At 46.4% G+C, this 16,740-nt stretch overlaps 1 protein-coding gene across 2 annotated transcripts in view; it reads left to right on the top strand.

Moving 5' to 3' along the window:
* Positions 1-16,740, top strand: part of LOC119977114 (cytoplasmic dynein 2 heavy chain 1) — a 734,352-nt gene that overhangs the window by 397,579 nt on the left and 320,033 nt on the right. For both annotated transcript variants that reach the window (XM_038817726.1, XM_038817724.1), the window contains 3 exons: positions 3,252-3,386; positions 9,117-9,260; positions 10,257-10,346. In XM_038817726.1, the coding sequence (XP_038673654.1) occupies positions 3,252-3,386; positions 9,117-9,260; positions 10,257-10,346 (369 nt within the window). The remainder of the gene's footprint in view (positions 1-3,251; positions 3,387-9,116; positions 9,261-10,256; positions 10,347-16,740) is intronic.

Below are 16,740 nucleotides of genomic sequence, written 5' to 3'. Positions count from 1 at the left end.
CACTTGAGAGTTACAAGTTAGCCAGGAAGGACCTAAAGGGAGAGTTAAGAAGAGCAAGGAGAGGACACGAAAAGTCATTGGCGGATAGGATCAAGGAAAACCCTAAGGCTTTCTATAGGTATATCAGGAACAAAAGAATGACTAGAGTAAGATTAGGGCCAATCAAGGATAGTAGTGGAAAGTTGTGTGTGGAATCAGAGGAGATAGGGGAAGCGTTAAATGGATATTTTTTGTCAGTGTTTACACTGGAGAAAGACAATGTTGTCGAGGAGAATACTCAGGTACAGTCGACCAGGCTTGATGGGATTGAGGTTCACAAGGAGGAGGTGTTAGCAATTTTGGAAAGTGTAAAAATAGATAAGTCCCCTGGGCCAGATGGGATTTATCCTAGGATTCTCTCGGAAGCCAGGGAGGAGATTGCAGAGCCTTTGTCCTTGATCTTTATGTTGTCTTTGTCGACAGGAATAGTGCCGGAAGACTGGAGGATAGCAAATGTTGTCCCCTTGTTCAAGAAGGGGAGTAGAGACAACCCTGGTAATTATAGACCTGTGAGCCTTACTTCGGTTGTGGGTAAAATGTTGGAAAAGGTTATAAGAGATAGGGTTTATAATCATCTTGAAAAGAACAAGTTGATTAGCGATACTCAACACGGTTTTGTGAAGGGTAGGTCATGCTTCACAAACCTTTTTGAGTTTTTTGAGAAGGTGACCAAACAGGTGGATGAGGGTAAAGTGGTTGATGTGTATATGGATTTCAGTAAGGCGTTTGATAGGGTTCCCCACGGTAGGCTATTGAAGAAAATACGGAAGTATGGGATTGAAGGTGATTTAGCGGTTTGGATCAGTAATTGGCTAGCTGAAAGAAGACAGAGGGTGGTGGTTGATGGCAAATGTTCATCCTGGAGTTCAGTTACTAGTGGTGTACCGCAAGGATCTGTTTTGGGGCCACTGCTGTTTGTCATTTTTCCTGGGGTCCTGGGGTTTATCATTGATCAGAAGCTGAACTGGACGAGCCATATTAATACTGTGGCTACCAGGCAGGTCAAAGGCTAGGAATCCTACTCATCCCCTGACCCCCCCCAAAGATTGTCTACCATCATCAGGAGTGTATTGGAATACTGTCCACGTGCCTGGATGAGTGCAGCTCCGAAAATACTCAATAAGCTCAACACTATCCAGGACAAAGCAGCCTGCTTGATTGCTCCTCCTTCCACAAACATTCAAACCCTCCACCATCGACAAACAGTGGCAGCCATGTGTATCATCTACAAGATGCCTGCAGTAACTCACTAAGGTTCCTTAAATAGCACCTTCCAAACCCATGACCACTACCATCCAGAAGGACAAGAGCAGCAGATAGCTGGGAACTCCACCACTTGGAGGTTCCCCTCCAAATCACTCACCACCCTGACTTCGAAATGCATCACCAGTCCTTCACTGTCGCTGGGGCAAAATCCTGGCACACCCTCCCTAACAGCACTGTGGGTATACCTACACCTTAAGCACTACAGCAATTCCCCACAACCTCTGAAGGGCAGCTAGGGATGGGTAATAAATGCTGGCCTAACGAGCGACGCCTACATCCCATAGAGGACTAAAAAAAAATCAACTGTAAACCTAGAGCCATGCCCACCACCATTGAACTGACTCTGGCACCCTGAACATGCCCCTCCTTCACTATCATCCTTGACTGTCCTCTATCATCTTTTACTTGACCGCGGTTACCTTCCCAACCTCACCACTGATCTGCCCTCAAACACCCTTGATCTCTCCAATATCGTGCTTGAATTACCTTCCTCAGACATTTAACTTCTCTCTGTCACCCACCTCCCTCCGTTTGTCCCCCATGACCCTTCTTAAGTCCTCCATGACCCACTCTCCCATCCATGGACCACCATGTCCTGACTTCTCTGGATAACCGCCTCCCAAGCTCAATGCAGCAGAGCAACCACCTGTCCCCTACTCCATCAAAATTTCTATAAAAGAAAAGCTGCTCGTACTCACACCAAATCTACCAGGATGACTACCTCGTCGGAAGCACACCACCTTTAACCAGTAGTGTATCTGTAGGCACATGTTTCTCATTTGTTGCAACTTAGTTGTAAAGGTATAATTTAGTTTCCCAGTCCCAGGAGCTTCACAAGATTGTGCCCTTGATGTTTTCCTGACATCAAGTTTGAAATCTACAGGCACCTGACAATCTGCAAACTTTCTTCATCACGAGAAAATTGAGCTCTAATTGAGCTCGTGACCGGAGCAATGATTTTAAAGGGAAAGGCTGAACATCGAAACTGTGTACTCAAACACAGTCTAGAAATGTGAGGTTACCGAAGATAATCCAAACATGTTACCAGCAAATATTTGTTAATGCCCTGTTTTTTTCAATCCTGTTTGTTGTGGCTCTTGCGATGGGCTTTTTTGTTATATTTTCCCCACTCTTTATCTCTTTGTATCACACCTAACGGTTGGTAACTGGAATTGCTCTGTGCCTCAGCAAACATCAGTAGGTAATGAGTTAATTGGAGTTGAACAGATGTGTTAAGGTGACTCCTGCTCTGATTTTTCTCTCTGTCCAAGTGGGTTGGTTCTTGGTGCATCCAGTTGACAGTGTGATTGAAATTAAGCGCTCAAGATATAAAGAAATTCAGATCTACATTTGTATTCTGTTATTCTATCCCATCAGCACTCGAGCTCCAACATGTTGTGTTGTTACAGCGCCATGAACGTTAATATCACTTTCATAGCCTATTTGGTTGAAAATCATAAGGCATTGGAGTATTGGCACCTGCAGCAGAAAATGTCATTCCCAATCTTGGCCACAGCAGTGGGAAGTTTCAGATGAAAGCAATATCAATAAAATAAATCTAAGTAAAACTTTAGACTGCTCATGTTTACCTGCTAATTGCTTACTTGATCTGCCTTTAATGGAGACCTGGTGCAGAGTTTTCCGGCCCTGTTGGAGCAGGAACAGGGCTGTAAAATGGGGCGAGCCATTCAAAGGTTTATTGCCTTTAGTGAGACCGTAAAATCCCGCTGGCGTAACATTTGGCCCCAGAAAACGTGCAGGCTAGTTTCTCAGCTTCTGAATGTGCTGCAAAGAGGGAAAGACTGGTGTAATAATAGATGCAATCTGTACGTGCATATTATTTAGATTGCAAATTGTTCAAATTTAAATCTACTTCTTATGCCAGTAAAATGGATGAGCGAAACTCACAGAAATGAATTAAAATATAGAAATATCATTTTTCACAGACTCTGGCAACTTCCCAAGGAAATATATTGGAAAACAAGGAGCTCATAGAGTCACTCAATCAGACCAAGGCCAGCAGCGCACTCATCCAGGAATCTCTCAATGAATCATTCAAATTACAAGTCTCTTTAGATCAGGTATTGTGGATTTTCAAAAAAATTATAATCAAAGAATTTATACAATTGAATTAAGTAAAAAGCAACAAATACAATCTGCAAGTACATTTTTAATTAATTTCAAAGTTTTGAAAGTAACTTTTTATGTATGTTATTATTAATATACTTTACAACTTTAATCATTTACAAGCACAATTATTGATCAACTGTGGTTTCAACTAAGTTCCTTTATTAGTTTATCGTACTTGTCTCTAGCCAACACATTTATATGAATTATTTACTGAATTTTATTATGTTTATTTTTAAATTGGATGATATTGAAACATAAAATGTTTCCAGGAGCCATCTGCAGGCATTATTTTGGGTGTTTTACCTGAGGCCCATTTCCAGTATAAGTCTGATCACAATCCTCCCAAATTCAGAGACTTATGTCACCTGGCTAGCATTAGCATCAGGCATCAATCATGAAGTACATCTGAATGGATTTGTGGGGTTGTTCTCCTGCATGTTAGAATGACTTAGGCCTGAAACTTTGTTCCCAGTTTGAAGTGCAGAGGTAGGATTTTGACAGCTGCGCAAATATGATCTGGAAGAAAATTCTCCAGAAGTTACGACTTTCATTCCAGCATGGCGGGCTTTTCTGGGAGTTGGGCTGGGCAACCCTGGAACAAGTGTGACATTGTAGCACAGTGGTTAGCACTGCTGCTTCAGAGCACCAGAGACCCGGGTTTGATTCTGACCTTGGATGACTGTGTGGAATTTGCATGTTCTCCCCATGTCTGCGTGACTTTCCTCCGGGTACTTTGGTTTCTGCCCATAGTCCAAAGATGTGCACGTTAGGTGTATTAGCCATGTTGAATTGCCCCTTAGTGTCCAAAGATTAGTTGGTATTACGGTGATAGGGCAGGGGAGTGGGTCGAGGTTAGGGTGCGCTTCCAACGGGTTGGTGCAGACTCAGTGAGCCGAATGGTTTCCTGCTGCATTGTAGTGATTGTATAATTCTACTCAATGGGCTGAATGGCCTCCTTCTGCACTTTAGTAATTCAATGATTCTATGTGTGGAGGCTGGGTGTAAGTCCTGCCTCTGTGCTCTGGCACTGTGCCCAAGATTTTTAAAACAGTAAAATAACATCCATATCCCCCCAACCCATGCCTCATCCATGTGAGCTGATGCCATCTTGTGTTCCCCAGGGACCCTCATACCCTTCATGCCAACCTATAACCCTCTACCCCCCTCATGGCCCAGTATAGCCCCTAGACCCACTTAGTGTCAACTCATGCCATCACCTTTTGTCCTTAGACCTACCATGCTAACTCACCCAGGCCTCAGAACCCATGCTGAGATTAAATAAAATAAAGCTCTAAGTGTCTTAATTTTAAAAATCTCATAAAAATCCATTTACTATACATTCCCTCAACCACCTTCTAAATGCTTAATCCCTTATAAAAACAGTGTAATTCATAGTACTGCTTCAAAGAGTCTGTAACTACTCAGCTCTGTCAATCATACTGAAATGGAATGCACTCTACTGTGGGAATAAAATATTGTGAAATCAGTAATGGAGCACAAGTCCAGTAATGATTACCCTCGGGCTTATGCCACCAGAGTAAAATTACAAGCAATGATTTTTTTTAATACTCCACACAATCTTTTTCAAAATTTAAAGAGCGGTTTTACATTTCTTGACAGCTTGATATTTGCTTTAGGCAGTGTTGACAGTTCCTCTTGCCACTTTAGGCAGTTGTCTTGACAGTTCCAATGAGTTTGTATACTTTGCACACTCCTTCACGTCCACTTTTAAAATCCATATGGGCAGTTTACCTCTCCCAAAGATGTCCTGGGATCATAACCGAAGTAGCACCCTACCTCGCCAAAGCACTCAACAAAGTTTTGACCTGCTTCTATCAGGTTGCATGTTTTTTAAAAAATAAATTTAGATTACCCAATGATTTTTTCCAATTAAGGGGCAATTTAGCGTGGCCAATACACCTACTCTGCACATTTTTGGGTTGTGGGGCCGAAACCCACGCAGACACGGGGAGAATGTGCAAACTCCACACGGACAGTGACCCAGAGCCGGGATCGAACCTGGGACCTCAGCGCCGTGAGGCGGTTGTGCTAACCACTAGGCCACCGTGCTGCCCAGGTTGCATGTTTTGACGTAATGGGTCGGATTCTCCGTTGGCTGATGGTGAAATTGGGAAAGGCAATTTGACGGAGAATCGGTTCCGATGCCAGAAATGCAGCAGCCGCCGATTTGATGCCAAATCGCAATTCTCCATCACCTCGAATGCGGTATCAATGAGTACCGGAATGCTGTCAGAGTAGAAACTGTTTGCATGTCATTAGCGGGCCCGACCTGGTATTCTCTGGGGCCTCCGTGATTCTCCGCCTCCGACGGGCCGAGTTCCCAACGGCATGGTTCTCTTGTGCTTTTTAAGACAATTAAACCTGCTTCGTGGTTGTTGTGGGAGAGACAAAGGAGATAGGACATGCAGAGGGGTGGCTGCGGGCTGGGTGCCGGACATAGGGTGGGGGGGGGGGGGGCACCGGAGGAACAGGCCAAGTGGTCGGGGTGACTACCCATGGTACTGGGGTGGTGTCGAAGCACGAATCGCCATTACAGTGGCCATCTTGCTGCGCACCAACTGACCACCCACCTTGGCCCCTGGTTCTGCAGAGTGACATCAGCCCACCAGCCACACACAGCAGCCACTCCCCACCCCGGCCCCAAGCCCCCCTCTCCCCCAACCCAGCCACCACCCACCGGAGGCCGACCCAGGGCAGCACTCACAGTAGCCCCTGGCAAGGGCAGTGTCAGCCAACATCCCTGGCATCAGGGATGGGCGCCAGGACCAGAGTCACCGATGGGGCAAGGGGTGCGGGGATGGAGGGGAAGGACGAGACATGCGGAGACAGAGCCCGCAGTGCCAACCAGTGCCACCATCTAGCCCGGTGGACCTGATTGGGCACGGGGGTAAACACCATGCTAACAGGTCGACCTTTCGCCCCTTGCAGCCCTGGAGATGTCCTGCGGCTGTACAAGCGGGCGCTGCTCGAGTAGGAGGAGGAAGCTGCAGCAGCGGAGTGTGCAGCAGGGAGACCGGTGGCAGTAGCCGGGTTAGAGAGCCGGCTGCCCAAAAGGCCGAGGAGAAGGAGGTGCCAAGAAGGCGGCGCATGAGGCCTATTATGTACTGGCACTGCCTGTCATTCGAGGACTGCCGGACCAAGCATGACGTCAAAGACTCCGGCTGAGCAGAGAGACACAGCGACATATTTGCCAAATGATAGCATACCTGGCACCACGAGGGAATGGGGAGGACACCTGCTCCCAATGGCCGTCAAGGTGATGGTCGCCCTGATATTTTATGCAACGGGGTCCTTTCAGGCGGCAAGTGGGGATATGTCCGGGATCTCAAAGATCTTGGTGCGCAGGTGCATCCATGCTGTCACGGAGGCCCTATATGCCTAGGCGGATTAACACATCTACTTCAATGTGGACAGAGCCCACCAGGATGCCCGGGCAGTGAGGTTCACTGCCATCGACGGGATGTCCTGGGTCCAGGTGGTGATCATAGAACATAGAAAGTAGAACATGCAGTGCAGAAGGAGGAAACCGGAGCACCTGGAGGAAACCCACGCAGACACAGGGAGAACGTGCAGACTCCGCACAGAAGTGACCCAGCGGGGAATTGAACCTGGGACCCTGGCACTGTGAAGCCACAGTGCTATCCACTTGTGCTACTGTGCTGCCCGGTCGACGGGATGTATGTCCCCTATGAGCACTGGCTGTGACAGGGCACTCTACACCATCTGAAAGGGGTTCCACTCGATGAACGTGCTGCTGATATGTGACCATCAGCTGCGCACCATACACCTCTGTGCCCGGTACCCGGCTGAGGGATTGTTTCCTGGGTGATACAGTTATCCGCTGCCGTCGTGGCTTCTGACCCATATCCAGCGGCCACAGATCGACGCGGAGACCCGATACTACGACGCCCATGTAACGACCAAGGATGTGATTCAGCGGTGCTCAGCACGGATGCACCTGAAAATGCGGTTCAGATGCCTGGACCGCTCTGGAGGGGCCCTCCGGTATGAAGCTGAGAGGGTTGCCCGCATCATGGCAGCCTGCTGTGTTCTCCACAACATTGCGCAGCAGAGGGGCGACGTGCTTGAGGATGAGGATGAAGGCCAGGCCTCGTCCACCGAGGAGGATGCGGAGGAGGCCAGGCGCACGGTCACCGCATCCCAACCCCATAACCCCTCACTTCCCCTTCCGTGATACATACATGCCGCACTACGGGGTGGGGGCCCTGGGTTGGCAGTAACACTGGGTCTGGTCCATGACATGGAGGATGATGACAACCCGCTCTGTGATGAGGTCTGGTGCTCCACATCACATGACAATGTCTGACTCCTGCCAACGGTAATACTTTCCACTGTCCACCTGGGTGATTCCTACATGCAAGCTGGCCATTCCATCACATGGTCCAATCGGATCCCGGGGTGGCAGTGGTGCGGACGGTCAGGAGGGGAGGGGGGAGGAGGAGGATGGGGAGCATGGGCCACCTGCAGGCTCCATTCCCCCTACAACATCCACCCATTTCACCTCCCATGGCCAGCTCATCCAGCCCACCACTCACACCCATTAGACAGAGCACTATTTTCAGTTTTGTGCCCTAGCCCCTATAACTAAACTGTGCCCTACACCCGTACCAACATAACTCGTGTCTACTTTTCTGTGTCTTAACGCTACATCTAGCTGCATTCCCAGATGGTACTGGCGGCCACATGTGGTGCAGAGTAGGGATTCGGCCGCTCTCCGTGTGGGGGAGGTCGGCTTACGGGTGTGTGGGATGGGGTTAGTGCCAGGGGCACACTGCTGCCTACTCACTCTGGCAGCCCTGAGGAGGTCGTGCAGTTTTCTTCCGGCACTGCTAGCCCGCCCGGACAGTGTTGCCCACAGCGCTCACGGCCTCTGCCACCTGCGCCCAGATACAGCGAACGGTGGTGTCTGTCAGCCTCCTTCCCGGGCTTGGGTCATCTGCCGCTCCTCCACCCCGTCCGAGAGGGTCTCCAGCTCGGCATCTGTGAACCTCAGGGCTGCTCTCCTCACTACCATCTTGTTGGCTGGGATGGTGTATGTGGGGAGAGAATTGTTTATACGCGGCTGCAGCTTGTGAGTCTTTCGGTGTCAATCGCAAAACCAGCAAATCCAGCACCTTTTCTTATTAGAATCGATTGTGTTTCATGTGGCGCATTGCTAGCTGCTGAATAGTAGCGGAATCGGTCCAGGTGTGGCGCCGGTTTTTCTGTCGTGAAAGTCCATGTATTCTGCGTTGGCATCAACACTTAGACTCGGAAATGGAGAATCCCGCACCATGTTTTCTACTCAAGGCTAATGTAAATGAGGCATAACTGGAGGCAGCTGCCATTTGTCTGTACAGCCGCCCCCGCAAAATGTATATGCACAAATCCAGACCCGGATCCTTTGCACACCCACAAGAAAGGTATGTGCTACATTTGGGGCACAACTTCTGCATTTCAACTTTATGACAATAACAGTGGGGCTTTTCATTGTTACAGAAAATCCAGGCCTTAGACTTCAAATTGTGGCATTATTTCTCCCTTTTTAATAAAATTGTTCCTTCATATGATTATCAGCCTATCTTAGATTGGTGTTATTCACTTCTGTCTGTGGAGGGCAGCAAAATATCATTGTTAATCATAATTTTTATTTCTTGCAGGAGAGGGATGCATTTCTTCCACTTGCTGAAACTGCCAGCAAGATGTTCTTTATTATCACCGATCTATCCAAAATTAATAATATGTATCGCTTTAGTCTGTCAGCCTTTCTTAGGCTCTTTCAACGATCCTTGCAGAGCAGGAAGGTATGCCTTTATCTTATCTGGATGCTTTGAAGCAGAACTTTTATCTATTACAATGACACAGTAAAGATGGGGAAATTGCTGACTATCCAAACACCGACATTAAAAAAATTCTTGCCATTGGATTGATTTGCCTGTTTGGTAATTAGACTATTGTTTACATCAGCAATAAGGCGTTGCCCTTGTATTATTGGAAATGGCCAATATACAGTAAAAGAGAGTAATATTTTATCAATCTATAACCCCCATTCATCATTTATTAAATATTCATTGTGAAATTTTTGTTCAAGTCTAATTCATTGTGCTTCACATGCCGATTAAAATGGATCGCAAATAAAAAGGCAGTCACTGTGCTTCCTGGCTTACTTCCTTATGTCTTTAGTGGAGGTTGAAAAGTAGCGCTGCCTGCAAGAAGTGGGACTAGGTGCTTGCATTCAACCCCTTCAGATTAAAAAATATTAGAAGGGAGAGCAGGAGGAGCATCTCGTTGAAGGCTTTCTGACAGATGTTTTGGACATATATCAAATTCTCCCAAATCTGTGATGCAACTCTACTGGTGCGGGTGTCCATCGGTCTATGTAAGCCCTTCCAAGATGTATTTAACTGACTGGGAATAATCAGAATATTTGAATTTCTGTCCATCTGTCTCTGTGAAGATGGACAGAATGAGGCACACATGTAAATAAGAATCAAAGAAGATATCACAAATTGTTGATTTAATTGCTTAAAGGTGTCTCCTTATAAAATCACCATACCTGCCAGAAGTAGAAATTCTCAAATCATTGCTGTCAAGCCTTTCCCTTGCCTTTTCATCCTCTGCCAACAGCAGGTGCCAGGAATCCATGAGTGAGCCATTTTCAATTCCAGATGTGCGAGGCCTCAGTTCACTTTCTCCATTTTTACAAAATCTAGATTAACTTGCATTTTTATACTAACGAGATATGAAATGAGACCAGCTAATTAGAAATTAAAATGTATCTGTGTATCATTATCCAACAGGATTCTGAAAACACAGAAGTCCGAATTACAACTTTGATTGGTACCCTGAAAACTTCGGTATATGAATATATTTGCCGTTCGTTATTTAAGGTAAGAGTAACCATGGTATGTGTTCTGTTTGGTTAGATAGAAAAGTTGTCCAATTTTAGATATCTGGGGCGAAATTCTCCGACCCCCCCGCAGGGCCAGGGAATCGCCTGGGGCCGGCGTAAATCCCGCCCCCGCTGTGGCCGGAATTCTCCGCCACCCGGGAATTGGCGGGGGCGAGAATTGCTCCGCGCCGATCGCCGTGCCCCCTGCGGCGATTCTCCGCCCCGCAATGACCCGAAGTCCCGCCGCTGAGAGGCCAATCCCGCCGGCGTCGATTCAACCACCTCTGGTGGTGGCGGGATTGGCGGCGCGAGCGGGCCCTCGAGGTCCTGGGGGGGGCGCCCCCACGATGGCCTGGCGCGCGATCAGGGCCCACCGATCGGCGGGCGGGCCAGTGCCGTGGGGGCACTCTTACCGCGCATGCGCCGGTGGTGACGTAAGCGGCCGCTGTCGCACCGGTGCATGCGCGAGCCGGTGAAGGCCTTTTGGCCTGCCCCGACCCAGGCGGCGGGCGTCAAAGGCCATTGGCGCCTGTTTTTGCGCCAGTTGGCGTGGCGGCAACCACTCCGGCGCGGGCCTAGCCCCTAAAGGTGCAGAGAATTCCGCACCTTTGGGGGGGCCCGACGCCGGAGTGGTTGGCGCCACTCCGCTACGCCGGGACCCCCCCGCCCCGCCGGGTAGGGGAGAATCCCGGCCCTGGTCTTAATATAGTTGTTTTCGAACCATTTAGTTTTCAGTAAGATCATTTTAGATGCCTGAGTATTATGAAATCTGTTTACTGGTTAGCTGGTGAGAAGGCGAGCACTGACGTATTAATGAAAATGATCAAAATATTAATTCCCTGTTGATATTTTTAACCTTGATAACTTGGCTTGTTCAGGGAAAGACGGAGACTTATGAGAGGTGCTAATCTACAGAAGCTTCGCTTAACAATCACTCTTCCATTAATTTAGGGTTGTGCCCATTAAGTCCATGTTCTCCAGGGAATACCAGAGCAGTGGTTATGTCAAGCACAGCACAAGGTTCACAGCTAAATATCACAAAAATGTTCCAGCTCACAAACTGAAAATGGACCATGCAGCTAGGAATTTGACTAATTTAAAATTAAAATGTATTTCTGTATCATTGTAGAGTTTTTGGTTATTCATGCCTGGCACCAAAGTCTATTTGTTTAAGATATAGATCAGTTCACCCAAGCCAGCCTTAATTTTACTGACACACCTCAAATAAAAGGTGGGTCTTCAGCACATTTAATTAAATTAATACTTCTTTGCTTACATGGCATATCTTTATTCCTTACACTACAGGAAGAATCTTTGATTTAAATCCAGGGTAGGAAAATTAGCCACCTTATTTCTTGATTAATGGAGAATTTAAAACATAGAACATTACAGTGCAGTACAGGCCCTTCGGCCCTCGAAGTTGCGCCGACCTGTGAAACCACTCTAAAGCCCATCTACACTATTCCTTTATCATCCATATGTTTATCCATTGACCATTTAAATGCCCTTAATGTTGACGAGTCCACTTCTGTTGCAGGCAGGGCATTCCACGCCCGTACTACTCTCTGAGTAAAGAACCTACCTCTGACATCTGTCCAATATCTATCTCCCCTCAATTTAAAGCTGTCACCTCGTGCTAGCCATCACCATCCGAGGAAAAAGGCTCTCAATGTCCACCCTATCTAACCCTCTGATCATCTTGAATGCCTCAATTAAGTCACCTCTTAACCTGCTCTCTAAATAAAAGAGCCTTAAGTCCCTCAGCCTTTCCTCATAATATCTTCCCTCCATACCAGGCAACATCCTGGTAAATCTCCTCTGCACCATTTCTAATGCTTCCACATCCTTCCTATAATGCGGCGACCAGAACTGCGCGCAATACTCCAAATGCGGTCGCACCAGAGTTTTGTACAGCTGCAACATGACCTCATGGCTCCGAAACGCAATCCCTCTACCAATAAAAGCTAAGGCACTGTACATCTTCTTAACAATCCTAGCAACCTGGGTGGCAACTTTCAGGGATCTATGTACATGGACACCGAGATCTCTCTGCTCATCCACACTACCAAGAATCTTACCATTAGCCCAGTACTTTATCTTCCTCTTACTCCTTCCAAAATTAATCACCTCACACTTTTCTGCATTAAACTCCATTTGCCACCTCTCATCCCAGCTCTGCAGCTTATCTATGTCCCTCTGTAACCTGCAACATCCTTCCGCACTGTCCACAACTCCACTGACTTTAGTGTCATCTACAAATTTACTCACCCATCCTTCTACACCCTCCTCCAGGTCATTTATAAAAATGACAAACAGCAGTGGCCCCAAAACAGACCCTTGTGGTTCACCACTAGTAACTGAACTCCACACTGAGCATTTCCCATCAACCACCACCCTCTGGCTTCTTACAACGAGCCAATTTCTGATCCAAACTGCTAAATCACCCTGAATCCCATGCTTTTGTATTTTCTGCAATAGCCTACCATGGGGAACCTTATCAAACGCTTTACTGAAATCCATATATACCACATCAACTGCTTTACCCTCGTCCACCTGTTTGGTCACCTTCTCAAAGAACTCAATAAAGTTTGTGAGGCACGACCTACACTTCACAAATTCGTGTTGGCTATATCTAATCAAATTATTCCTTTCTAGATTATAAATCCTACCTCTTATAAACCTTTCCAAGACTTTGCCCACAACAGAGGTAAGGCTCACTGGTCTATAGTTACCAGGGTTGTCTCTACTCCCCTTCTTGAACAAGGGGACAGCATTTGCTATCCTCCAGCCTTCTGGCACTATTCCTGTAGACAATGACGACATAAAGATCAAAGCCAAAGGCTCAGCAATCTCCTCCCTAGCTTCCCAGAGAATCCTAGGATAAATCCCATTCGGCACAGGGGACTTATCTATTTTCACACTTTCCAGAATTGCTAACACCTCCTCCTTATGAACCTCAAGCCCTTCTAGTCTAGTAGCCTGTATCTCAGTATTCTCCTCGACAACATTGTCTTTTTCCTGCGTGAATACTGACAAAAAATATTCATTTAGCACCTCGACTATCTCCTCGGACTCCACGCACAACTTCCCACTACTGTCCTTGACTGGCCCTACTCTTACCCCAGTTATTCTTCTATTCCTGACATACCTATAGAAAGCTTTAGGGTTATCCTTGATCCTACCTGCCAAGGACTTCTCATGTCCCCTCCTGGCTCTTCTTAGCTTTCTCTTTAGGTCCTTCCTAGCTAGCTTGTAACTCTCGAGCGCCCTAACTGAACCTTCACGCCTCATCTTTACATAAGCCTCCTTCTTCCTCTTGACAAGTGATTCAATTACTTTAGTAAACCACGGCTCCCTTGCTTGACCACTTCCTCCCTGCCTGACAGGTACATACTTATCAAGGACACGCAGTAGCTGTTCCTTGAACGACCTCCACATTTCAATTGTGCCCATTCCCTGCAGTTTCCTTCCCCATCCTAAGTCTTGCCTTGTCGCATCATAATTGCCTTTCCCCCAGCTATAACTCTTGCCCTGCGGTATATACCTATCCCTTTCCATCGCGAATGTAAACGTAACTGAATTGTGGTCACTATCACCAAAGTGCTCACCTACCTCCAAATCTAGCACCTGTCCTGGTTCATTATCCAGTACCAAATTCAATGTGGCCTCACCTCCTGTTGGCCTATCTACATACTGTGTCAGGAAACCCTCCTGCACACATTGGACAAAAACGGACCCATCTAAAGTACTCGATCTATAGCGTTTCCAGTCAATATTTGGAAAGTTAAAGTCCCCCATAACAACTACCCTGTTACTTTCGCTCCTATCCAGAATCATCTTTGCAATCCTTTACTCTGCATCTCTGGAACTTTTCGGAAGCCTATAGAAAACTCCCAACAGGGTGACCTCTCCTTTCCTGTTTCTAACCTCAGCCCATACTACCTCAGTAGACGAGTCCTCATCAAACATCCTTTCTGCCACCGTAATACTGTCCTCGACTAACAATGTCACCCCCTCCCCCTCTTTTACCACCTTCCCTGAGCTTACTGAAATATCTAAACCCGGAACCTGCAACAACCATTCCTGTCCTTCCTCTAGCCATGTCTCCGAAATGGCCATAACATCGAAGTCCCAGGTACCAACCCATGCTGCAAGTTCACCCACCGTATTCCAGATGCTCCTGGCGTTGAAGTAGACACACTTTAAACCATCTTCCTGCATGCCGGTACACTCTTGCAACCTTGAAACCTTACTCATGACCTCACTACTCTCAACCTCCTGTATACTGGAGCTACAATTCCGGTTCCCAACCCCCTGCTGAATTAGTTTAAACCCTTCCGAACATCCCGTTTGTAGAGGTCCCACCTACCCCAGAATGAGCCCCAATTATCCAGGTATCTGAAACCCTCCCTCCTGCACCATCCCTGTAGCCACATGTTCAACTGCTCTCTCTCCCTAATCCTTGTCTCGCCGGCACGGGTAACAACCCAGAGATAATAACTCTGTTTGTTCTAGCTCTAAGTTTCCACCCTACCTCCCTGAATTCCTGCCTTACATCCCTATCCCTTTTCCTACCTATGTCGTTGGTGCCTATGTGGACCACGACTTGGGGCTGCTCCCCCTCCCCCTTCAGGATCCCGAAAACATGATCCGAGACATCACGTACCCTGGCACCTGGGAGGCAACACACCAACCGCGAGTCTCTCTCGTTCCCACAGAATCTCCTATCTATCCCCCTAACTCTGGAGTCTCCAATGACTAATGCTCTACTCCTCTCCCCCTTCCCTTCTTTGAATTCCTCTAGAATATGTGCATGCTATCAAATCATGTATCTATCAATAGGATAACTAATTTAAAGTTCGCTCCTTTTATTGCAAAATGGAAAGTACTGCTGAATCCATGTATTCTTTATTATACTGTTAGATGCTGATGTTTCTGAGAAACTTGTTTATCTGAAAATCTATCCAGTAAGCACAGAATTATTTAATTAATTGAACATGCTAAAGGTTCACCTTTTGTAGGAGTGTTGTTTAATAAAACCAAGCTCCACTATGTCAATTAGGTCGACTTGTTTTAAAAAAACATTTTCTTCTTCTCTCTACTTTCTCCTTTGGACTCGACTTCTGCTTGTTACCAGGTTTGGTGGTAGGATTTAGTCACGCAATCTAGTTTATTTTCTTCTGGCAGTTTGAAATCTCATTATTTAAGTTAATTATCATTGGCAATTTATTGTTGACTACTCAATTATCTTCCAAAAATTACTTTGCAAAAACCAATTCTTCAAGGTGGAATTTACCTGGTACGAATTACGTTCAGTAGCAGTGGTACGCTTCCATTTTGACATTCGTAGAGGAAAAGAAAGATAGAAATCAGCATTTGAAGGAGTTACCATAAAAGATTAAGGGTGGGATTTTCTGTTCCGCACTACTAAGATTGGGAATCCAGATCAGGATGAGAATTCCACTTTGGGACAAAAATGGAGCGGCAGAGCCATTCTTATTCTCCGGTACCTGTCCCACCAGCCATAGCGAGCTTTCCGCCCTGCGCCACTGGAAACATATTAAAACAGCTGATATGCATTCATTTGAATGTGATCAACAGGCTGAAAGCCCAAATGACCTCCGTCTGCACTGTTGGGCTTCTATGATTCTATGTTTTATTTTTAAACTATTATACCGTCAGTCAAAGGCTAGTTAAAGGAACTGCACTATGAAATTGAATGAATGCTAAGCATTTCAAAGGATCTCATGGGATTTAATGGCTTTTCAAGTGTTGTGGGCTTTCTATGAAGGGCGAGACACTATAAAAAGCAGCAGTTTAAATGCATAGGTCTGAGGGAGCAGATGTGAGGAAAGGGAAAGTTTCCATGGCTTGCATCGTCATTGAACTGTCTGATCTGCTCATCAGCTGTCAGGCAGATCAGTTCAGATTGAGAAGTGTGAAGAATGCAGGATTTAAAATATATTGGATTACAAACATTTGGCAATTTAAGGATTAAAAGCCTGTGGTTAGATTGTGTTTGACTGCAGTAGTCATGTTTTAATATGATCTTGTTTGGCAAGACCAGAAAACTTTAAGAGCCAGAGGTAAAATTTACCATAGTCAAAAACCTGGGCTAATTCACTGTACTTTGACTAGGAGGAGTCCCTGGAGAGTTCATTTGTTTTCAGCTTGAGGAGATAATGTCATTGCTTGGTGGAGCTAAGGTATTCAGACATTGTGAGAAAAATTTTGAGTTGAGTTCTGATCTGTCTAACCCTTTAGACCACAAGGAAGGTATTTTGCTCTCACAGTAGGATAGATAAACAAAGAGTAACAGTATTTACAGCAGTGCAGACTTGACCAGGAAGAAGCTCAAACAAACATGTTGAAATAGTTTCTTGAAGACATCC

The sequence above is a fragment of the Scyliorhinus canicula genome, chromosome 14 (assembly GCF_902713615.1).
Source record: "Scyliorhinus canicula chromosome 14, sScyCan1.1, whole genome shotgun sequence".
Lineage (NCBI taxonomy): Eukaryota > Metazoa > Chordata > Chondrichthyes > Carcharhiniformes > Scyliorhinidae > Scyliorhinus > Scyliorhinus canicula.
This window is presented reverse-complemented; position numbering and strand designations above follow the sequence as displayed.